The 25,531-nt window shown below is 39.6% G+C and overlaps 1 protein-coding gene across 1 annotated transcript in view; it reads right to left on the reverse strand.

Annotated features, from left to right (window-relative positions):
- Positions 1-25,531, reverse strand: part of prex2 (phosphatidylinositol-3,4,5-trisphosphate-dependent Rac exchange factor 2) — a 180,038-nt gene that overhangs the window by 105,072 nt on the left and 49,435 nt on the right. The window contains exons 7-14 of the mRNA XM_041814271.1: positions 22,828-22,961; positions 19,858-19,961; positions 18,346-18,495; positions 15,164-15,305; positions 9,344-9,444; positions 8,226-8,329; positions 8,095-8,144; positions 739-814 (exon numbers count right to left, since the gene is read on the reverse strand). Of these exons, the coding sequence (XP_041670205.1) occupies positions 739-814; positions 8,095-8,144; positions 8,226-8,329; positions 9,344-9,444; positions 15,164-15,305; positions 18,346-18,495; positions 19,858-19,961; positions 22,828-22,961 (861 nt within the window). The remainder of the gene's footprint in view (positions 1-738; positions 815-8,094; positions 8,145-8,225; positions 8,330-9,343; positions 9,445-15,163; positions 15,306-18,345; positions 18,496-19,857; positions 19,962-22,827; positions 22,962-25,531) is intronic.

Here is a 25,531-nt window from a genome sequence, read left to right on the forward strand (position 1 = left end):
TTGACACCACTCTATAATTTTTGAGGTCTTCTGATATGTGGCTGAGTTGCTGTTGTTCCTAAACGCTTCCACTTTCTCATAATATTACTTACAATTGACTGTGGAATATCCAGCAGGGATCAAATTTCCTGAAACATCTTATTGCAAAGGTGGCATCCATTGCGGTACCACACTTGTTTGCAAATAGAGACTGCTTGGCTACGTAGATGCTTGATATTTTTTACACCTGTGGCAACGGGTCTGATTGAAACACCTAATTCAATAAATAACAGGTGTGGCCAAATAACATTTTAGATTAAAGTAACTTCCCTTCTCCTGTCTAGAAAACTATTTTTATTTTGAATGAGAAATAAGGAAAATATTTGGAAGCAACATTATTTTAACCATGGAAAAACAGACCATCAAAAAGTTACAAAACAGCTAAATAGCGCAGCTAAAAAGTTAAATGTTTAATACCACAAGGCTCATACTACTTTGGGCTTTTCCAGTGAGCTGTCTGGGAGGTTTTTGAGTGAAATGAGACATTCAGGAGTTGCCTCTTCAGATGCTAAGGTGTGCAGAGTCCAGCTGCAGACCCAACAAGTTCACTTAAATGCAGTGCACAAAAAAGCATGTGATTGTTGCATATGAAAAACTGAAATTGTCCATTTCTGACCTTTATCCCTTGGCAATTAACATGCTAATATTGAGAGGCTTTATTCTGCCACATAACTGTAGTTGATCAAACTTAGGGCTTACCTGTGCAATAAGCCAGTCTATCAGCTTGTTGGCCATCACCACTGATTTATAAGTCCGCAAATGGTAGTCCTTATCCCTGGGTGGACACAAAAGCAGAGACTTTGTTGGAAAAAAAAAAAAAAACACAAAAATGTAATCAAACCTTCGATTTTGACTCTGCCATGTTTGTATTTAATGCTCAGACTCACTTTAAACCCATCTGTTGACCATGCAGGAATGAAATTTTATGGTCTGTTTAAGCACAATGCCTAAAAGAGGATAAATAATTCACACTGTCATCAAAGTGTGCTCGTTTTTCAGGCCCTGGCAGTCATATCATAAATCTATGTGAGTTTCTGACACTCGCTGACAGCAAAACAGCATTCCTCTGTGCACGGCTGGTAGCGGCTCCTGCAGTGTCTGGCAGTGGGGTGCCCCATGCTCGCCTGGTGTTGCTGTCCAAACAGCCACGCAGACCCCGAGAAATGCCTTTTTGAAATGGAGCCGTGACTTTCCCATGAACACAGGGGTCTCCCCGGGGACACAGAGGGGCCGGGAAAGTCCAGAACCACCGTGACTTACACCACTGCACCACTTCCACCACATGCAACCACTCACTCACACACAGCTCAGACAAGTCAGACATGACATGTGGGCCAAGCTGAAGTCAAATCTCAGCTGTCTGGAGCTCTTCAGAGTGAGAGGCGTGAGAGGGAGAGTGCTGCCCTGTTTCCTCCACAATGGAACATTCAATTGCGTAATTCGTTTTGACAGTCTGCGCTGCTCGCCATGTTGGTTATCAGCCTGTTGCCCTGCTGTGCGGTGCATAAACCACTTTGGCCAGAAAAGGCAAGAGGCTCCCTGTTTTTCCCTTCTGAATGGGTTACTAGGGACAGGGTGATCGGGGCTGCAGCGGCTGGTGCACAGAGAGGCTGTCAGAGTGAAAAATGGGTGGTAAACAGCGGTCCGGTGGGCAGCCATATGTCTGGCATGAGGAAACAGCAGTTTGAGGAGTAACAGAGGGAAAGGTCAGAGAGGTGGTTTTTAACTCTCTATCCAAAGAGGAAAGTTTGCCTTGACATTTAGGTGTGGATAAATGGATGATGAAGGCAAATGTTACATTTTCAAAGCTTTCTTTGGAATATATTACCAAAGGAGTGGTGAAAGTTCACAATTTAATCAGCTAATTTAGTCTTGATAAAATATTCAAATTCACATTTATTTAGACAAAAAACATAGGCATTTATAAATATAGTTTCTGAGGAGGGCATCAAGATTTTTCTCAAAATGATGAACTGAGTTGCCAGTTTAGTGTGATGCATAACTTAGTAGTAGGGATGGAAATCAATGGAAATCAAAGGGTAACCTGCATTACAATGCAAAACCATACAAAACAACATAATGCACTACAATACAAGTGTAATGTTACCAGGTAACATACAGAAAAAATGTAAGAAACTCTTTGGTATGAGACAGTACAATATAATAAAATATGATGTTACAGTATGATATAATAGGATGCAAAACAACAGAATACGATACGATACGTCAGGATACTAAAGGATAGGTTATGATACAATACAATAGGATACAACACGGTACGATAGGGCAAAACAGGAAAGGATATGACGTGATCAATAGAAGATGATGTGATACCACAGGATACAACATGATAGAATAGATAGGATAGGATAAGATACAATATGAAAGGATAAAATACGATATGATACAATACAATACCTTATGATACAATAGGATATGATACAATACGATACAATAGGATTGAACAGGATACAATGGAATTTGATATGATTAGGGGTGTGCATCTCTCCTTCTCAAGACAATTCAATTTGTATCTCAATTCACAGATTACGATTTAATTCACTGACGATTCATTAAAATACAGAACAATTCAGTCTGATCCAATTAAATTCAGTTCAGTCCAATTCGATCAGATACAAACTGATTATGGATTCAAAACAAGTTTTGGCTTCAAAAAAAATTTGTAAAAGGGGAAAACAAGATAATTTCATAATAATCTAAGTTTATTTTGAGATCTTTTATAAAAAAAAAAAAAAAAACTTAATCCCAGGCCTCCTGTGCTAACATTCAGAACTAATGTTTAAGAGAGGTTTCATCACACACCTGCCCAGGTGTCTTACTTTGACAGTTAGTTTGGAAATAAATATTAAAATGAGTTTAAACTGGTCGATGTTGGTCCTTCTGTACTATTAACTTCCTTGGCATTATCAGTCCTGATAACAGAAAAAAATAAATCAAAATTTCCCAAGAAGCACAAATTAAAAATAATTAAAAATCATAAAACGATTTGGATGGACAGATCTCTGTAAGTTTGCTGGTAAAGGAGAACAAGGGGTTAAAATAATACTGAAAACAGTAAAATAACAACAGCTTGATAAACATTAAATTTCACCTTTCATAATTCCTCTTAATGTGAGTCTACATGTTGCAAAAACATTGTTATCTCCTCTCTCTCGGTATCTTAATTCACTGGAGATCAACTGCTCTCTAGCTCTGTGAAGTCCTCCCTCAGAAGCATAAGCTCCGCCGTCTCAACAGGTGAGATTTATGAGCTGCTGTAGTTCTTATGCTGCGTTCGATTGAATTAGGAACTCGGTTAATCCGACCTCTGAAATGGAAAAGTGCAATAAAACGGTCCTTGAGCTCGGGACTCCGACTCAGGCATTCGGGTAGGATCCAAGCAGCCCAAGTCTGTCGGAATGACATAGCAAAATGGTGTCGCACACCATGAGAGTCACTTTCTCCTCAACTTTTACTTTTATGTGTTGTCTAATTTAGCATTTGTGTTACCACAGTACAGGCCTCTGCACAGCTCGCTTTGATGCCTGTATAAGTTCAATGATGCATGCAGGATTCCCCTCGCTAGTGCGTTCAAGTCATACTTACAGCATATGACTTTTTCTTTCTCTCATCATCAACATCCAAACAAACATCAGCTTACTGCGGCCGGTCATGTTTTCCGAGCTTATGCAATGAAATGCATTTACCTCGGTAGTTGGAATTTCCGACCAGGATTTTTCCAAGTTCCGAGTACAATCGAAAGCAGCATTAATCGCTCTTCTTCAAAGCGTACAGACGGGCAGACATTTCGAAAGTTATCCTTCCTTCACATTAAGTCCACATGACTTTTTCCTGAGGTGCAGAACTGTAACTGAAAGACGTTCTAGTGATGACCAGTACAACACATCCAGCTACCTAGCGAGCACCTACAGCCAACAGACGCTGAGCCAAAGCATGACAGAACGGGCTATGATATTAAGCAGCAGAGCCTCAGTAAACTGATGTCTAACGCTAAAACCATGACTCTTTTTTACCGATCCAGGGCTCCGCTGACCGATGCACAAGGACATTTGACATTAAGATCGGTTAATCCATATCGGATTAGCTTTACACCACTAGGTATGATACGATAAAATATAATACTGTATAAAAAAAACATATGATGCAACAGACATGGCAAGACACAGTATACCATACAATACGCCATACTATACCATACATGGCTCATAATCAATATGATACCCTACCACACAGTACGGGGGTCATGATATAATAAGGTAAGATACTAAAGGATAATGTAAGAAACTGGATGGTATTGTATGGTATGATATATGTCTAAAACAACCCAATACAAAGAGTATATCCCAACATAGTAATTCAGAGATAGTTGATAATTTACAAAACAATGATATAATGATAAATTACCTTGTCTGATGAACATAAAATGGTATTTAAAAGGTAATACAGCAGTAATTTGTTTACTGGAATTGAACTTTTATGTAGCTCCCTTTATCTTCTTTAGGCTGTCTTTATCTTATTCAATCCCTATGTCAACTTCTTGGGCCAATTAAATCCCATTTAAATTTCCTTCACTCATGTAATGCCATAGGTGCCACAGTAGGAAGTCATGATGTAGCGACATCAGGGACCAGGCAGGGTATCTGTTGTGATGTATTTTTTAATTAAAATACCTAGTGATTAGATCAATGCATCTTTGGAGTCAAGGCAATGATATATCGACATGTCAATATTTCATGCCACCTCAATGTACGAGCAACCTTCACTGTAATATGTTGCTTTGCATTATTTATAAGAAAAAATACATGTACACAGAACTAGCCAACAATGGACATTTCAAATTAGTCAAATTGGATAGACTCGCTTTTTCTTGTGAGAAACACAGTAGCATGAAGGGGATGCAATAGGTCCTTTGGGGTGCTGGGGTTGTGTAATATACCCCCCACCCTCTCCTTTTTTCACTTCATCTCTGTCACCCTGCCAGGAAATTATACCTAATTAGGCAAGGGCTGCTTGCTCCAATTAAACTCTGGCATTCCCAGGCTCTGTGATGCATTGTCCTGAGCTCTGAATGAAAACATGCTGCACTGATATGCTGGATAACAACACATACCTCCTGTACACGGACAAGGGTTTTACGTCAAGAGTTTTGGCCTAAATACAAACGCCATTGGATTGAATGCTGACACACAAAATCACTTCAGGCTTTTCTGTAGTTGCAAACAGAGGTGCAGGAAAACTTCAGTGCTAGAGTACATGCAGGATCATTTTTCATCCTCCAGCTATGGCACAGGTCTTATGGGTGTGAAATTAAAGTTTTCATCAAGCTATCTGAAATCTAGTATAAACAGACACACTTCATTCAGCGCTTTAGTGGTGAAATACATTAGCAGCCGTCACCTTAAACACTATTCAGCTGTTTTCAACACCAAAAATAACAGAGCATACCAGGAAACTAATCCTATGAAATGAGACTGCTTCACTTTTAAATCAGTAGGAGGAAAGAGATGTGCCAAATTTAGTCAGAAAACACCTGTGGTTTAAGTGATTTCTTTGTGTCCATGTGAAATGATTCAGCTCTGACACATTTACACTAATTACCAAGACAAATAAGATACAGATAGGTGGATTCAATGCCCAGATTGGATATCTGTCCAGATCTATATAGCTAGATTGAGTGAAAATGTGTCGATTACTTAGGGTCGATCCTTGACGCCGATCTACATGACTCATCCCTATGCTGTTCTGTGTCTACAACCAGCAGTGGCAGTTTTGAGATATTTTACTCGCTACACCAACAAATTCTTAACCTTGCAAAGCAGATGGATTCACCCATTTCCGTGTTTCTCACTGGCAAATCCATCTTGCAAAGCTCCCTTTTGAACTGTTTGGGGCCCGGTTAGAAAGTGACAGGAATAATCAGCGTCGAGCGCCAGTACTTTCAGGCACAGCAGAGTTGGGATGTACGCAAGCAGCAAGAAGAAGCAATTATGGTAGAAGACATTTGCGTGTTTTATCAGAACTTTATGACATTTCTTTCTTAAATGAAGAACAAAGAACAGCACTGAGTTGTCATGTGCTGACATGTCTACAGTCACCATGGTTCACATTATGCAGCTATCCATGGAATTTATTCATCGGTAGCGGCGCACCTTGGTTTTGGGTGTTCTTAAAGGATCGATACCATGTCAACTAGGGTTGTTCCAATTCCAATACCAGTATCAGAAATACGTCCAATACTGCTTAAAATGCAGGTAATGGTATCAGCGAGTACACAAGTTTATGCACCGATCTGATACCGTTTGGTTTAGATTTACAGTTTGTTTCCTTTAGCCGTGCTAAATGTTAGCCAGAAATCAATTCCTCTTCGCTGCTGGAAAGCACTGCATGCACAAGCTACCGTTTTTAAAGCACTGAAGAAGAACCAAAGGAACCACTGCAGCAGCAAAGAATGGTGGCTGTGTGACAGAGACCGGCGCTGTCGTACACGACAAGAAGCGACACAGTTTATCAAAAGTTAAACTAGAAACCACTCGGAGAGCGCAGACCTCCGCCATTAGCCCTATCTCCCAATAGTACAGAATCCTTTAAAAACATTCCTGGATCCAGACGGTGATCCAGATCACTCCCAAAATCGAATCAGTTCTTCCTTATGCCATTTCTGACATTTCCTGAAAATTTCATCAAAATCTGTCCATAACTCTTTGAGTTTTTTTGCTAACAAACTAACAAACCCTGCCAATCATATAACCTTATTGGCGGAGGTAATAACTTTTAAACCATAAGTAGCTGCCTCTTACTCGTTTTTCCTCTTGAAGCTAGCCGTTGTGCCATCCCATTGATGCTATTGATGCCTTTGAATCCCGGCAGCAACATTTTTAGCGAGCCTGGAGCTTGTGCAACTTTTGGGGATTTTAATGAGTAAATCCACACCAGTGAACTCGATATGTAACGTCTTTATATCCATTGTAACTGAATTACGATCATTCATTACCACTAGCTTGAATGCTAACTGGCATACTGTTTACCCTTTGTGAGGGTCTGTCAGCCAATAGCACGCTGTTCTGTAATCACGTCATGCTGCCCAAATAGAGCATAAAGAGAGAGAGAGACAGCCTGTGATGCAGCCCCCTGTATTATTATTTTAATAATTAGCAGTAAAACTCAATTATCAGCAAAAAACAACTTTAGGGTCACAGAAATACTGTACATTGAGATTCTATTTGTTCATCCACTCCAGTATCGGATCAGAACTAGGTATTAGCTGATACCCAACACCTTGGTATCAGAATCGTACTGGGAAGGAAAAACTGGTATCGGAACATCCCTAATGTTTAGCACTATTTGTGAAATGTGGAGGACTATTGCATTGTAACTGAATGTGCCCTGACAGAGCTTTAAAAAAGGAAACTGGTTATTTGTATCTGTGATGAATGGACTGGGCCACAAGGAAAAGCAAAGAAAACAATTGTAGGATTGAATTTGGAAACAGGAAAAAGTACACAAATGTGCACTACACCCTTGACAAAACAAACACAGTGACTGTGCATTTTCTGAGTTTCCAAACTTATCATTTGGTCTTCATGGGCTTACTTTGAGACCTTGTCTCAGTAGCATGCCGCATTGTTTTCCTCACTAATAGGTCCTAAAATGCTTAAAAAACAAATCTCAAAGCAGCAAGAGGGAATAATCACAGTGTTTATACTGTTTATCCAGTCCCACAAGAACCCCAAAACCGCGTGTAACATCTGATAGACTAGGTCTTTCTCCACACATTTGTGTTTTGAGACCAAGCAGATAAAACCTGCCAACTCCATCACCCAGAGGCCCTCTCGCACTCCATCACCATCTGTGCCGACTCCGCTTAAGTCACATCCTCTTTAAAGACAATGAGCTCATAGTTCACTGTTATATTTCCCTCCTCACTCTAGATGCTTTGAGGTAGAGCTATTTTAAGGAGTAAGAGCCAGATGCAAAGCGACTGGAGCCCCACCTGGCTAGTTTGCAAGAAGTGGAAAGAGTAAAATGGCCGCTTACCTGATGACAGGAGTGAAGAGGCTGTGAAGGCGGCAGAAGAGCCGAACACCCTGAGACAAAGAGGAGGGTAGATTAATTGCATAGGTGTCATTTACACCGCTAATAAAACTTTACGTTTGCACCATTTTTACCTTGGATATGACATCATGCATGTCACTTCTGGGGTGGTAGGTGCCGTCATCGTAGCGGAAGCGGTACAGCACAGGCTCAGGCTTGAACTGGTGTTTGTCTGTGACTAAAGAGGCAATTTCAAAACATGAGGAAGTTTCTAAAGGAGATGTGCCAGAATAAGAGAAAGAAATGAGTTAAAAAATTCCCAAATCCCCTAAAGGAGCATTATTCATCTTGCTTCATATTTCCAAGCATAAGAGGTTTAAAGACATATTCATGCCAAGCAGTGCTGCGTGGTGAAAGAAGCTTTCCAGATGAGAGGCAAACCTCATACACAGTGGTCACAGATAACACAGCTGCTCCAGCTCTTCTTGCTGTAGGGGACTTTGTCGAGGACCCTCCTGACTGTAATAACAGCCTCCTCTGTATTCTTGGCTGCAGCCGTACGGGTTCCATTAAATGTTTTTATGAAAAGATATTCTATCGTTTTTCACATGGGGACTGCTACAGTAACTGCACTGAGAGAGCGCTCAGAAGGGCTCGGAGCTATTCCTCTCTGTCAGGGACAGCTCCGCAGCCCAATCTCATTTCTCTGCGAGGAAGCAATAAAGCATCCCGAGAGTGATTTGAGTTACAACTTGGCTTTGGGCCCTACTCTTTTGAGGAAAAATACATGCAGAGCGGTATGCACCATTTGATATGAATGCAAAGTGTTAGCCAGCTTAAGCCTCATGCAGGAAATACACTTGTAGTAACCAAAAGCCACAGAACAGCCCGCTTAGCAAATATAACACAAACATAACGACAAGAAGAGATTAATAGTTACAATCCCTTACCTAAACATTGTGTCAGGGGGGTGTTTAAATGGAACACCTGCTAAGACATAAATAAAACAGCTGCATCTGCACTTCAGGCGCTCGCCAGGAAAGTGAAAGTGTTGTGAAACTCTGCTTGTTGAATGAGTAACATTCATTTGAAAAGTAAAGAGGTAAGGTTAGGCAATGGCAGGCATTTGCATGCTCGTCCGTGCGGAAAAAGTAAATTAGACTTTAGTAGATCTAGTTTTCATATGAAAAGCAAATGTTGATCAAGCAAGTCCTGGCGGGAGAAAAGAAAGGAGAAAAGTGTGAGAACCAACCATGGTGGATGATGCCATTCTCCAGCAGAGCTTGACCTAGATGAACCCCTTCTTCTGGGTTTCCTGTCTCACCCATCTCCATCAGCCAAGACACAAACTCACTGTGGACACACAAAAGACAACAAGGGGATAAGAACAACCACAGTCACTAACGTATAGCAAAAAATAAATAAATAAATAAAAAATAAATTAAAAAATGTTATCAGTGAGGAGAGCTTCAAATTTAGACTTGAACAGACCAAAGCGGCGACCTTCGCCATCATTAGCGAGAACTTGCCATGAACAACATTTACTCTATATTGACGTGAGTAGGAAAGCAAACACTGTTAGGGAAAAGAGGAGAGTCGTTTACTGTCTAAGGCTACATGTGTTTAAGACAGCTAGCGGGCTTTGGTCTGTGTGATCTGTCCTCTAAACTTGATTTATTTTAGACTTACAAAATGAGATTATCTAAAAACAAAGGATTCAATTGTATCTTGGAAAGTAAGGTTTGGAAAATGCAAGATATATTTTTTTTCTGCGTCATTTAAAAACAACAAACAAAGAGCTAAATCTTCTGATGGCCTAAACAAGCTAAATTGGATAATTCTCCATAATTTAGTGACTCAGACAGAGAAAGTAAGGAAATGAACAAAGAGAGAGTGTATGCAGAAAACCAGTAGCCTCTCTGATTACATCTTCTATGTCCTGTCTACCCCAAAACAAAACAAACAAACATGGCCAGCAGTACCACTGGAATTCAGCTGAGTTTACTTTCAGGACATGACGGAGGTGGTCTGGTGTCAGCTTTGAGCCAAACCCCCCACCTCCACTTCCTGCTCCTTTATTCGTCCAACATTTTACACTCTTTAACCACTCATCCCTGGCGTCCCTTTCTCTCCACAGCCGACCACAGGGGGAAAAACACTCCATAAAAACTCCATTGCAAAGTCAATTTGTCAACCTCTGCACCTAAACCATGGAAGGAAAAACACCCTGAGAGTTTGGGTTATGTTTTTCCCATGGCCTTGGGTAGATTAGGGTCAAACACGGGCAATAAACGGATTCTTGGTATTTCAATCTACATGTGGAGCAGGGGGAAATTAACCAAATACAGAAAAGATGTCTAACTGTGCTAATTGAAAATCAAACAGTATCATTTTTTTTGTGTTCAGGCTCAGAATATTAACATGTTTCAGTAAATGTTGCCCTTTAGATGAAGTATTTTGTCTTTCAATCTGTAACTGTGAGTATGAAAATCTTTTAAGGCCACACAATGATCTACTAAAGTCGAAGAATTGTTGTCAATAATATTGAAAAATTCTGTTTTTGTCAAAGCAACTCTCACTAATTTTGACACTCTATAAGGGCCTTGCTTAAAATACCTCCCTGAACTGTTCAAGATTAAGTTATATATCCTATGTATCAGGATTGACAGTTAATGTTGAAGCAGACTTGCAAAGTTTAAACTGTTAATGATGCATAATTCCAACAATATTTTATCTACAATACTGTAATTTCAAGCCAAAAGACAAATGCTGTTCGAATTAACATTGTGATATTTTATTGTTACAAAGAAATACTAACAATTTGACATTAAGTCAAAGAGGGCTAAATCTAGCAAAAAAAGAAGGCTGTTTCATGTAATTTGATTGTTAAGCTTTCTGAAACCAGTTGAATGAGAAAACATCAACCCCTCAAAAAAGTATGCTAACCATGAAGCTACAGCCTAAAGGTTGTTGGCTAGCTTAACTGACAAGTAACCTGACACGCCAGATGGATGTGTTCCACATATCCATCTGGGAAACCTTCAATACTAAGTGTTCAAGAAAGGGCAAAGGATTTGAAAAAAACTCTGAATGTGACTGGATGAACGTTCTGTCACATCTTTGAGGGCCAATCAGAGCAGCAAAACATGTGACATAGCCGTGACTGAGGAATAATGCAAACCATGGCGACTGTAGACATGTCAGTACACGACTTTTGTGGTTTTTGAACAAAAAAAAAAAAAAAAAAAAAACAACTCAGTGTTGTTCTTTGTTAAAACTGGCGCCGTGCCTGAAAGTACTGCCCCTTGTCACCGATTGGTCCTGTCACTTTCTAACCGGGCCCAAATGTTTCAGATGGGAGCTTTGCAAGATGGATTCCCCAGTGAGAAACAACGAAACGGACGTATCCAGTTGCTTTGCAAGGTTAACTGACAAGTGGAAACAGCCACGAAGGCCAAGAATCTCTGAAGGCGACATAATTCACCACAAACCATTCACATAATTCTGATAGCTGGCATAACTATCACGTTGGTCTACTAGCATGGCAACTGTTTTCTAATTAGCCACAGATGCCAAGCATCTCTGAAGCTAACATAATTCACTACTTAACCATTCATGGAATTTTGTAAGCTAGCTTAAATGACAACTGGAAACAATTAGCATGGCAGTTACTTACTAATTAACCAAAAATGCCAAGCACCTCTGAAGCTAACACTATTCACCACATAACCAGTCACATAGTTCTGTTAGCTAGCTTAACTGACAATTGTAAACAGCTAGCACAACACTTACTTGCTAATAAACAAAAAATATCAAGTACCTCTAAAGCTAACACTATTCACCACATGACATTTCACATAAATCCATTAGCCAGCTTAATTTACAATTATAACAAGCTAGCTTGGCAATTACTTGCTAATTAGCCACAAATTCCAGATACACAGATGCTGACATAGCTAACATAATACATTTCATTCATTGTTGTTGTATTTCTTCCCTCCAGTTTCAGACAAAGCCAAGCAAGCTATTAATCTACTGTCCAATAATCATGCTAATGTTAGCTGAATAGACTGATAGCAATAGCTGGGTCTAACATAAAATTCAAGAAATCATCAAAAGAGCTTTAATGTAAAAGGTACACATTAAGAGGAGATTTAAGCTTCAAAACTTAAATCTATATAGTATAAAACAGCCTATATTTTTCAAAGTCATCGGATAGAGCTAACCTAGCTATTTCTCCATTTACAGGTGCCATGATAATGTTAGCCAAACTGCTACAACTGCTACAATTACAAAACAACAAACTGAATTTCTGAATTTTCTGACAGAGCTAAATTGTTGCTCATGTTTAACCTCAATATTAATGTTAGCCACACAGCTGGTCTGGTTCTAGCTTAATGTTTGAGAATGGCAACAATTTTAAAAACTTGAGTCTGTCTTTGGAACACAATATCATGGATTTTTCAAGGTTTTCACATAGTCGGGCTAACTTTTGGCTGAACAGCTGCCATTTGGTTTCAGTGCAATGATAAGCATGCAGATACAGATTTTAATCAGTGTTCAAAACTTTAATCTTTTTAAGTTGCAGCTTACAATAAGTTGTTCCTTTCAGGAAGCATTTATTTCCATGCAACACTGGTGCTCTGACTGATGTATGAATCTATCTCCCTGATGTATTAACTAAATGTTGTCTTCATGTACATGCAGCCACAGCAGCAGCTCTTCTGTTCAGCTTTAATTTGCCATTTGTCTATTTGAAAGAGCTAAAGGTTTATTCCTTGTCACACAGAAGAGCAGCGGCTGACAAAGACAAAGGGCATTTCTTACAGGGTGTCAAGCTTTTTATTGCGATCTTTTCAAGGCTTTTCATCAACATCTATCACAACAAGCAGACACTATTGCCTGCCACATGTAGAGCAGACCAACACTCTGAACCTCTTTTGTTTTCCTGCTTATTCCAAGTTTAAAATTGGATGATGACTGCACGCTAGGTGGCTGTCATACACATTTTCTTTGATGAATTACGCTGTCACAGGAACCAAACCGCAAACAAGATTGTACCACTTAAAGGGGAGGAGTAGAAGTCCAGCCTTTGGCCTTAAAAAAAAAAAAACAGAAAGAAGAGGCGTGGAAAGAGAATAAAGCAAAGTGTTTAACAATAGAGGGAGTGGGCTGAGATGAAGCCATAGGCAATGTGGCTTTCATCACAGACATACCATCCTGGTTCCAATTCACCAATTACGCCTACTTGTAATCATCTCCAAAGTCACAGCAGACAGGGGGAAGTACAGAGATGTCTTTTAATCTACAAGTGGTCATCCAGGTGTTGCCTAGATATATAGAGAAGCATACATTTCCAAAAGGAGCTTCTCTGAGCCGCTTTCTCACATTATAATCCCTTCAGACTCAACGTGGTTTGATCCTTTTAATCATTTTAGCTGACAGATCCATTCCTCCTCCAGACCGCGAGGGATCTGGTGTTGTCTACGAGGACCAAAGGAGAAAGTAACCCCTTATTCCAAACCACCCTGCCATGTAACATGGCCACAAGTATGTCCAATTGAGCCATTTGGCCTTTTTATTTTCTCAGAGCTTTGAAAATTACACAGATTTTTGAAAGGACTGTTAAAGCTCTGTTGATTATCAATGTGCTTATTGCCAGTCAGAGCATCTCTGTAAAAATCAAACAAATGGAAAACATGGCTCATTTTAAAACAAAGTGGTGTGTTTACAAGGGAAATTTGTTCTGGGATTTTGAGAATCAAAATAGGAGCACAGAAACATAACTATGAGCAACATTTTCTTGTGAAAAATTTCAAATTCCTGGAGTGTCACTCTAAAAAAAGACTTCAGGTCGCCGCAGACAATTTCCATTTTCAAACACAGAGAGCTCCTGACTGCAGCCAGATGTTTGTAGATTTTATTAACCTCGTCCAGCCTTGTCACTCCTTCAGTCTCACTAAGTGTTGACATTGTGGGGAATACATTAAAGCAAAAAGGATAACTTGTGTTGAGTCTGAGAAAAGGACCTTAAAATTGAGGTTACAGGCTTTCACATTGTCCCAGCTGAGGGGATCAAAAGGTAAAATATCCCATCAAGTTTTCAAGAAAAAAGCTTAAAAGGTAAATGAAAAATACATTAAAATCACAGCAAGTAGATGAAGATCATAAAACACCAGTTCTCATGTGTGAGAATACTTCATTTTAAAGACGACTGAAGGAGAACAGCCAATTTAAAGACTTCAATATGTGTTTATGTGAAAGAACCAAACCCTGGAGCAACCACTTTTTACCTATGACGGCAAACTTTTGACAGCTAATCTGAAGAAAGCAAAAATACTGAAATGAAAGCATTAAACATGCATGCTCAAATTGCTCAGGGAATCATCATGTATAGCAAATAGTCTCATCTACCAGGAAAATACAGAGAAAAAAACGACATGTTTGGGCTCATTAAAGTCAACATAGAAAGTACACTGGCACTACTGTTAAAATTCAAGGGCATGATTTGATGAACAGCTGCCCTCTGGCACCACAGGCCCTCCACTGCAGTTACCTCATGGATTCCTCTGCAGAGAGCTTATTGTAATCTAACATGGGCGAGCGAGGAGAGAAAAGAGCGGGCAGTCAGCTGAGCCGCACAGGGATATCTCCTTTTGATTTACGAGCGGCATTCAATGGCCGATCCGTCCCCAGACACCACACCAATAATCCTTAAATAAGATTCATGGGCTAAATCTGGCTGGATTTGATTTTCCCATGACTGAGACTGCAGATATACATAACGCACACAGCCTCCTGAACTAAAAGCACTGAGGCTTTCGTCTCTGCGGCTGCTGTTTTTTTAGAAACTTTCACCAATTTCAAATGAAAGTAGGGTCAGAAGAATAGATTATTATTATTAGTGTACTGAGGATATATATAGTAGGTGCTAGTATTCATCATCTAACAATGTGCAAGACTTCTGTATCGACTAACTGTGAAAATTTTAACATCTGAGAATAAACTGAATTAAATAAAAACAATCAACGGCTTCCTCACAAGGTCAACCAAAGTGTTGCTTAAATCATACCTTCCTAGGAAGCACTTGGGGAAGGTGGTGAGCTTGCGTTTCCGGTCCTTAATGAGGTTTCCCTTCGTCATAAGGTGGTAAAGCTTCTCTCCTTTCTCTGACACCATTACCCATGTATCCTGCTCCATGCCGAGCCTCAGACCTATGCAGCAGAGTAAGAAGAAAATAGCCTGTCATCATCATGGTGTTAATGACCTCAGAAGGAACATCTATGTCCATGTGTAGAAGGTTAATGTGTCCTTTTTAACATGGTAGTTAACAGTGCAGTTCAGTGTCTTTGCCTAGTACATAAAATGGGGCCGCTTGGAATTAGAGCCAGAGCGTCAGGAGCTTCCTCTGCTGACTGACTGCAGGAAAGTCATAGCCCCGCCTCCCTCATATTAACAGATGGAACAAGGAGCAAACTTTAGCATTAAAATACACGTCCAGTTTTTCTCAAACAGGGTTACTGTCATTTTAGTTAGGTACTGTAAGGCTAAGTCTTGTCCTGATATACATTTTTATAAGAAATCTTCTTTAAATTTGTTATAGTGTGCAATAAAAAGTGGATGCAACGTCATGATTGACAGCTTTGTTGATGAATGCTTCTCCTGCAACATTCTTTACTGCTTAAGCAAAGGAGGAAAACTTAACAAAAGTTAACAATACAGTCATTAGAGATGTGTATGATCAGCTGACTAAATGGTCAAAGTCAGATCCCTAGTTGGCACCAGAATTACAGGCTGGTTACACTAACAAGAACATTTTTTTAATCATTTCAAGCTCACAATCCCAACACGCTCCCTCTGAACTGTACGGCAGTCGGCCACTACAAGTAGCCTCAGTAGTTGTTCCTAAAGGTCACATATTATGCAAAATACACTTTTCCAGGCTTTTCGAGCAAAAAAAAAATGTCCCCCAGGCCTGTCCACAATCCCAAGAATCAAACTCCACCTTTCAGAAAATGTGTGCTGAAACAAGCTGTTTTCAGATTTTCCCCTCATGATGTCATGTGGGGAGTAAGCCCCTCCCCTGGGTTCGGTTGGCTCCCTCCGCTTGGACGAAAGTTCCGCCCTCCTCTCCTGATCCTACTATCAGCTGGCAACTGAGAGGAGGATCGAGGAGCCACAACCGTTAAGCCACATCCCATTTCCTGGGAGGGGCGGAGTCAGACAGCTCATTAACATTTAAAGCCACAGACACAGGAAGTTTTCAGACATGCAAAAATCCAATACTGGAGTGTTTTTTCAGCAAAAGGCTTAACAGGCATGTTTTGGGGACTTGTAAAGGGGTAAAATATGTGACTTTTAATAAATACTGCATTGCTGCAACAGTTCTCTTCAATCTGATGTAAACTACAATAAACTGATGTCATCTTGTAGCAACACTGTGGTTTAGCACTATTAAAGTTTTCCAGCGGCTGACAGATTAAAGTCACTGAAGCACTGACTGAAGATATTAAGCCCAGCAGTGACCTCAGCCTAACCTTATCAACATTCTGTAAACTACGTTGCATCAATACAGTATGCAGTTGTTTTCCCGTTGCAGTGTGAAGTTGGTCTACAGAATGCATTTATTTAACCTCAGACTAGTTCCCTAAATTGTATCATGATTTTCATTTAATCATCTGGGAAATTATTTGGCTCGGAACATCCCTAAGAGCCACTGAACTTTCTGTAAATGTGTTTGCTAACCCATTCAGAACTAAGGCTAGCTAAAACCACACCCTCCCAAAACCTTTGAGTTTTCTAAAAGCTAGGGCTGAATGATTTGGGAAAATAATCTAATTGTGATGTGAACTGAGACATTTCAATTGTGATTTAATATGCGATTATTTCTTAAGCTCCTCATCTCATGCATTTTCCAACAAAAACAAGCAATAATTCATTCTATACTATGACCAACACAATATTAGGCTGAACTGGGGCTGAACAATTTTTTAAAAATATCTTATTGTGATGATTTTGACTCATTTTGCAAATTCTGAACTGTTGTATTAAAATGAATATTTTATATCATTCTCATATTTAGTGAGAAAAACATACAAAAAAGAAGAAAATAGGATGTTTTTGTACAATATTCTAAAAATTTGGCACCGAAATGATTGCATGATATGTAATGCATAACATCTTTGCTGAAAAAAAGTTCTAAACTGGAATTTTGTCACAAATTTTGGATTAAAGAAATATTGTATCTTCTGCTATTTGAAAATTGCAGCAGGCCATATTCCTGTTAAATCTAATTTGTGATTAATTTCCCAGCCCTACTAAAAAATGGAACAAATTTCCAACGTTAACCAAAATATCTATTCTTAGCCTCTGCAGCAGACGGAGACATGAAATAAAAAAACACATGGAAGCTTAAACTTCTTAGCTTTAAATGAAAAAAGGAGGTTCACCATGAAGGTCTTAATCATTTCTATAAAACCATTAACAAAAACAAAAAAAACAGAAACCCTCTTGTCTAATTGTTGTGTTCTAAAATACTGTTGTAGTATTTTTTTATCCCATATGCCTGCCACACATGTATTTCAAATAACATTGCAGTTCATTGGACAAAAACAAATGTTGCATCCAGTCTTACAGGTAAAATCATGCCAATGTTTCATCCAGTCGCAAATATTTATAAATGAGACATCAAGTCTATAAGCATTTAAACTGAAATAAATATCTGTACTGCTGTGGATTGTGCTTCAGCAATTTTACAGCAGTACAGATATTTCTGGATTTTGGCTTCACTTTTGGACAGTGGAAACAGATAGAGATGCAGTCCATATCTTACAGTTACAGGTTTAGGCAGGGCTAATGATAGAACATAGTTTATCTTGAACAGAATTTCAAAGGGGTATAAAGACACCAAAATGTGCTGTCTTCACTCTGAGAGGCCTTCAGGAAAAGAGCATGTCTTCCTATACTTATATCTGACAAAGACTCATTCTAATCCAGCGTTATATGCTTTTCTCTTATACTCTGGAACGAACATGCCAAGCATGATCAGAACTAATTTTTCAACCATAACCATCAAATTATTCTGTATTGATTTTCCCATACACTGCAAATATTCTCAGCTATTTGATTTGAGACAGATGTTCAGAAGAAAAAAATACATAGGAAATGAGTTCCTCTCACTGACTGCATTCAAAATGAGCCACCCTCTCCCACCCATTCCCACCCTGATACTGATCCACCAAAGCCCCTTCTTACTTTTCCTGCGCTCCCTCTCTTTCATGATGGCCTCCAGCCACTCCTGCTTCTCCTCCGGGGTCTTGGCCATGCAGACGAACCACTTGTTCTTGGCTGTGTTGTGGATCTTCCAGCCGTTGTTTACTATGTTCCCGCTGCTGTGGTAGTCAGCTGTGAGGCGGAGAAGCAGAGAGAGAAAAGTTTGACTCGGATAGTTTTATAAAGCCCTCTCTTCATGAAGGGGTGGAACGGGAAAATCAAATTTTTTGGCCAGTTTAAACTGAGCGTAGTGTTTTCGGGGGAGGGTAGTCAATTAGTGGTCGCACTGATCATCACACTGTAAACAGAGTTTGGCTTACAAAAAACAGGGCCTGCTGCTTTATCAAGACAATAAAACTTTTCTGAACTTGAATGATTAGCTTCATAAAGAACGAAAGACACAAAAAGAGACAACACATTATCTGATAATTTAGGAGTTTTTACATAGTACTGTGTCATCTTTTTTCCAAAAACAACATCCATTTCAAAACCATCGAGGATAATGTCATCTATCTTCAAACACTGACTAAAAACTCATTTTTCCAGGCTCCTGTACCGGGTCCTATTTGCCTCTCTATTGAGTGCTTTATTGATTATCACTCTCCTCCTTTAATGAGATAAATGAGGAGGCACACATGCACAGGAAGCTCCATCCATCAGCGTTATTTACTACTGAGCCTTCAGAAACTCTCTGAAAGCTTACAGCTACTTATGATTCACCACTTACGCTCAAATACAGATGTTATGAATGTAAAGAAAACCCAGAGTTGATGGAAATACACTCTTAATTGTTGTATGAATCTACATCATTATTTAAATTAATTTGGGAGTTGTTTTAATACCTCCTGATCTGACCTTTGGGTGTAACAAATAGCAAATCATCACAGTCATCAATTACAATCTAGTCTAAAAGCATCTACACCCTGATGTCCTTCATATGGTTGGCCTCCAGGGCGTTTTTCAACCTCAGGCTGCAAGTGTGTGCCTGGGAAAATATCACTGTGCTTTCATTACATAGGAATCCAAGCTAAAATACTCTGGATTTCAGATTGAGATCTCCCGCCTGTGGTGCAGAACACCCAAGTGTTTCTGCACCGCCGCCTGCCTCACGTGTTTATCCTCACTCTGCCATCTCGCACCGAAAAACACCAGATATCACTGCCCATCGAGGTCCGCCGTAGAGGAAATGATGGCTTCTACAAATATAAATGCTAATCAGCGGCTATGAGAGGCCAAAAGACACACAAGAGTTTGAGTTCAACAGTGCTATGTGCAGCACAACCCCAAGGATATGTAACTATAGATGCTGTAAGTAATGCTTAAAGGTAAATTCTGTTTTTCCATTGGTGATACAAAATCACACAGTCATGCAGCAGCACAAGCCAAGGGCTATATTGTTGAAATTCCTGAGAGGGTTGTTATGGTGCATTTGAAGCTTCAATGAAAAGGAAAAAAAATAATAGTGAAGTTTTAAAACATATGTTTCTTTCTCACCTGTGCCATCATCCACATTTTCCACCTCCATCACCTCTGTGTTGATTCTCCCTCTGAACAGGTAGCGAGGACCCTCTGTAGCCGTCTTGCTGTTTTTTAAACGCCTTGAACACAAGGAGGCAAGCATATGAGAATTGTTTAGTTATTTTGAGTCATTTATAACGGATTAATTTACGATTTCGTACAGAATAATGTAATTTAAGCATCTTATTTTTCTCCAGTTATGTTAAAGCTCCCCTGAGGAACTTAAGTTTTGTGACTCCTCTGCCGCCTTCTCTGGTCAAGGCATGACCTTTAATCCCTTTAATGATCCTTTCCCATATATTTGAGAGGAGTAATAGTGGAAAAAGAATCTCATCCTGCTTTATTTTAAAGTTCCTGTGAGGAAATATGTTTGTATCCATTCTGGCGCCCCCTGTTGCCAAAGCAGTACCTCTTGTCTCTTCACACATTTTAACATCATGTGGTGTTATTCTTAACTTATTGTGAATTACTGACTTTAGAGCAGACTTACATGGGAATTTAGTCTGATGTGTTTTGCTGCCCATCGGAGGCCTCTGAGTGCAGTTTAAAACATTTATAGTGTTGTTATGCATCCCCCTCTTAGATAGTGTGCATTTGATGTAAAAATTAGGATGCAAAGCCAGGAAAGACATTGTGAGAAGCCAAAGAATCACATAGAGGAAGAGCAATATTACCAGATTTTGTGCAAAAATATCTCTCCCCAAAGTACATGCCATTTTAGATACGTTTGTAAAGTTCTAAACTTATAAAACTAACTTTTTGGCGGGAGATATAGTATTATCTTATTTATTTTATTGCAAGTAACACAGTGCTGTAAGCAGGAGAACTGGATGTCTGTGGAAATGGAGAAAACATCAGCCCCATTTAAATTTATTAAACTTTATAATGGACTTTAAAATCAATGTTTTTTAGGGAAGAAAAGTTCATTTTTGTTTAAAAGAATTAAGAAAAACAGTTTTGTCAGCTTGCATTAAATGACTTTGCCTTAAACCTACCCCAAAGCAGGGATTTTAGGTTTCATATAAAGGCATCAGTATGATTTTCAGCCTGTTTCATAAACATCTAAACTCCCTACAGGACTTTTACAGTCATAAACAGTCATGTGCATACGTTTTAGGCATGTAGGATGCTAGTGTCGTACTCAAGACCACATTATCTGAGACCAAGATTTTCCCAAGACAAGAGTGCACCGAGACCAAGACAAGACCAAGACTATAAAAATCAATTTTAAAAAACCATAAGAAGGTTGAACAGTTAAAGAGCATTCTCTCTTAAATTTTAGTTTTCTTTTAAATAATTTTGACAGATTAAAAACAAGGTGTCTGCAACTCTTTCAAAGCACAACATGCAAAAATCTCAAATCTTAACAAATTTGTTCAACTAACTTATAAAAAATAAATCACTGTATGTATTTAAAAGCCACTGAAAAGTCTGGAATTCTTTTAAATATCTGGAAATGAGATATTTATCTAGATTTGTCAGGTGAATGTGGCCTAAAATAAGTGTTCAGAGGTATACCTGACCAGAAATAAGATGGACTGATGTCTGAGTTTTTGCAGTTGTAGTTATTTGTTGTTTTATTAGTTGCTGCTCCTTATTTTCACATTAATGATTCAAAGAATAGCAGATCAGTGCTAGTCTCAACCAGTCTTGATGGAAAATTCAGAGTCGGGCAAGTCCAAAACCAAGACAACACCAGCCCTGCCTCAGCCCTAAGCTGGATGTGGAGGGGGTGTCAGAGTGTAGCTCGATACATGGGCAGCCAAGGTAAAGCTCACCTGCATCTCTTTTGTCGGCATCACTGGTGGTGCTGTGGATTGCGACACCACCACCAGGTGCTGGTGTTAAGCCTACTAGCCACGCAGTGAGTACCCTAGGCCGACTTCACCAGATTAGTTTCCCATACCCCTGGAAATATGTAAGGACATGCAGAGCACGACCTGGATTGCGTCAATCCTCCTTCCTGCTTAATGGTGCCCTAAGGCGGGCTTATTCGCAGTTACTTTGGCCTCAGTTTTTGGCCCAAACATGGCTAAAAGTTCTGCACAGTACTGTATATCACTCACTTTCTATCTTTGCCGTGGAAAATGTACAAAAAGCTGTCCTGGCAATGTGCAATGTATCTGTATACATCCCCTTGCACCACAAACTACCTGTACAGAAATAATCATTCTTCCAACTAGTAATCTTATTTGTTTTTGTAGCTCATATTAAGCATCCATACTGATATCAACCTGAAACAAAAGCTTTAACAAAAGAGGCAAAGACACCTAGCTACTGAATTCAAAGCAGCACATTTGTTTTTCCTTCTGTTAGTCAGTGAATAGATGTGCTTTTATGCTCTACCTGCAGTCACATCACTGTAAACAACAGTACAGTAAAAGCAAATCGAAGCAGGTGGCAGCTTGGTTGGAGGTGTGTAAACAAAGGTGACAAAAACATGTAGTGTCAACATGGTTGCACTTTTAGCAGCAGCATATGTGTGAGCTGCACATATAAGCACCAGCATAACAATGGTGTGCAATCAGCAAGAGTTTCCTGACTCTGGTGATGAATAAATGTCACATCTCTTATTTCCTCTGACAGATAAATCTACAACCTGTATCCCCACTCAGACTAATCACATGCCCTCTTTTCCCTGAGTTAAAAAACCTTCCAAATCCTTCTCTCACATGTCTCTGGTACTGCATAACTTTCCTTTCAACTCACTCACTAAATATGACTCCCACAGTGCACTACTCCCTCTTAAAAAAAAAAAAGGAACTGGTAAAGTGAATTATTTATATAGTCCATGCCTTAAATGTCCTGCAGGAGCACAGAGAGAAGGAAATGTGAAATTAGCATAAACAATATTTTTGTTACGTCTCTTAAAAATATACAGTGAAATTAGATTATAACATCCTTGATTTTGACTGTAAAATTCTGAATGAATAAGGGTCCAGACACCTGTTTTTCTTCTTGCAATAGACCAGAAGCTTGTCAAATAAGAAGAAAATCCTCTCTTGTATGTTTCCAGCTGAAATCTTCAGGAGGACGCCATGCATGAGCATCTCTGTGCATGTATCTGTGATATTTGAGCCCTGAAAAGAGAGAAAATAGAGTCAAAAAGATGTTCTGATTTCATTTAATACATGAGAATGTGCAGGAGAAAGTAGCAAATGACCCTCAGGTATTCAAAGTGTTTATTCTACAAGTTTCTACAGATTTTTTCTATCCAAATTAATGTTCAAAAATAAAGTCTGAGCAGGAGAAGGGGTTCCAAAGCCCAGCCTTTCCTGTTCCCTCTCTCAGGGGTTTGTAAAAACACCCCCTGCTTCCTCACACCAGATTGCTGTGGGACTTTAAAATGCACGGCAGTTATTAGCTCCTATACAACAACATCCCGTCGAGTCAAGCTATGTGTTGCATTGTCGCGCCTGGTCACCACATTGCTCTGGTGTTCCTGCTGCAAGTGATAAAGTGTTCTGTCTTTTTTCCTTACCTTGCCTGCTCTTGGAATTTATGGACCACGTTTGATCGGCCCCTCTGAGCTAAAAATAACTCCCATACGCACAGAGCCGGAAAATGTGTTAAGCATTTCCTCCTGCTGGAGACATCAGCAGGGCCAAAACCTAACCCCGGCTTTTTTCTTCTTCTTTCCTCACCCCTTTTGATTCTCCTCCTCCTCCCTTCCCTTTTCCTGAACATTTCTGCCTCTTCATTCCCCAGTTTATTCCTCTATCTCTTTCATTCCTTCCTCCACACTTGTTTTTAAAGTCTCCTCACTCTTTTAGGGCTTTTTAACTCCCCAGCCCATGACCAGATGTTAGACTCATTTGCAGCCAATGAATGTGTGCACACCAGACATGGAGGCCGGCCTGTCTCACTTCAAGGGGTTTTAGAGCCGCACCAAAACTTCCCATTTGTGTTTGGCAAACTTTTATCAGAAATCCCAGTCTGTGTAATTCTTTTAATGTAGCCTTCATTAGTTTTTCTGTTTGTCTGCAGCATCTCGCTATCACTTCTCACATCAATCTTGTGGTTTTCTCCTGGGGGTGTATGCACTCTTCAACTTAATCAACACTTTAAGCCTCAGTTATCTGCTTAAACTTGATTTGAACCCTGTACTATTACTGTCAGACAACTGCCAAACATACTTACTGAAGAAAAGAGGGAACAATATGTAATAGGAAATTGCTTTCATTATACAAAAGGTGTGTTAAGAAAAAAATAAAGGAAATCTTATTAAGCAAACTCAAATAAATAACAAATGAAAGTGAAACACACATAAAATAATTCTAAAATTAACATATTTATATAATGCTGAGTGACAAAACCCAGATACTTGCAAAACTACCCAACTGGCAACCTCCGCCCTGACAAAATGCTGGCAGAAGTCACCATGGTGGCCACGAACAGCCATCGCCCTGTCTCTCCCACGCGAGGTGAACCTGCCAGGATGCCCGATGGCGGCCAGCTGCGGAGCAGGTCAGCGCTAACAAGCATTCGGGAGCAAGAGTAGGAAGCAGGGAACGCAAGAGGAGGCAGGAAAATGGAAAAAAACAGGAGCTCCAGCATCACAATTCCATCTCATCCCTCCATCATTCCTCCAACACCCACACAGGAAGAGAAGATGCAAACACCGCAATTGCCCCCCCCCCCCCCCATATTTTTTTTAGCTTTTACTCTTTCCTCCTTAGCTCCATCCTGTTGCTGCAGAGCTTGGCATGCTGCAGCTACAAGATCCTGCTCCAGAATGAGCTCATGTTTACAATTAATAAAAGTGCTGAGGGGAAACCGCAGAGTGGCTACAGCCAGGACCATGTCGAGTACAAGAAACGTCACCAAACCCAACGCCAAGCATGGCCTCATCCGTCACACTATTCTTAGATGTTGAACTCTTGTGTGTATCTGTTTATGAGTGACTGTTTCCTGTAAAGTTAATGTTGTTAAAAGGGGTACAACTGTTATTTTTAAAAACCTGATTATGTTTTATTATATTAGCCCTGTTTTTATATGTATGACAGCTCCAGTTTGTGAATCTTATGAATCACTGCCGAACCTTTAGTGTTTCTGCAAAAGATTTTGCTCTACAGCAAAAATGACTAACTCTGCATGCCCTGCTTTAACCATAACAACACTCTATTTATTGCTAGTGACCCAAACTTAAACACCTTTAAGGAGCCATGATGAGATATTTATGCATTCACTTTATTTTACTCTGTTTTTGTGTAGTCAGGAGTAAATTTAGCCTAGTTTCAAAACACCTTGCTTTATTTTTGTCATTATCCTAAAACATCAAGGCTGACGGAGGCATGTTCATTACAGTCATTTATGGTACTCAGGATCTTAAGAAACAAACTTCTTATCATGGGAAAACCAGCATCTCCAGATAATGTTACAGATAAATCCAGTCTCAAAAAAAACAACTGGAAATTTGGGGTGCAGGTGGCCTACCACTGTGGTAAAATAAAGGCATAAAAAGCCAAAGATATAAATCTTAATAGAACAAAAACTAGAAATTACTAGAACTGGTAACTACTTGTTACCAGGGAAAACACAGTAAAAGAAAAATAAAAAATGACTGCATCTCCACTTACGGCTTCTGTACATCTTTATTTTCTTTGTAGGATATTTTGAGGCGTTTTATGCTTTTATTCATAGAGGAGTA

This window comes from Cheilinus undulatus, linkage group 19 (genome assembly GCF_018320785.1).
Source record: "Cheilinus undulatus linkage group 19, ASM1832078v1, whole genome shotgun sequence".
Classification (NCBI taxonomy): Eukaryota; Metazoa; Chordata; class Actinopteri; order Labriformes; family Labridae; genus Cheilinus; species Cheilinus undulatus.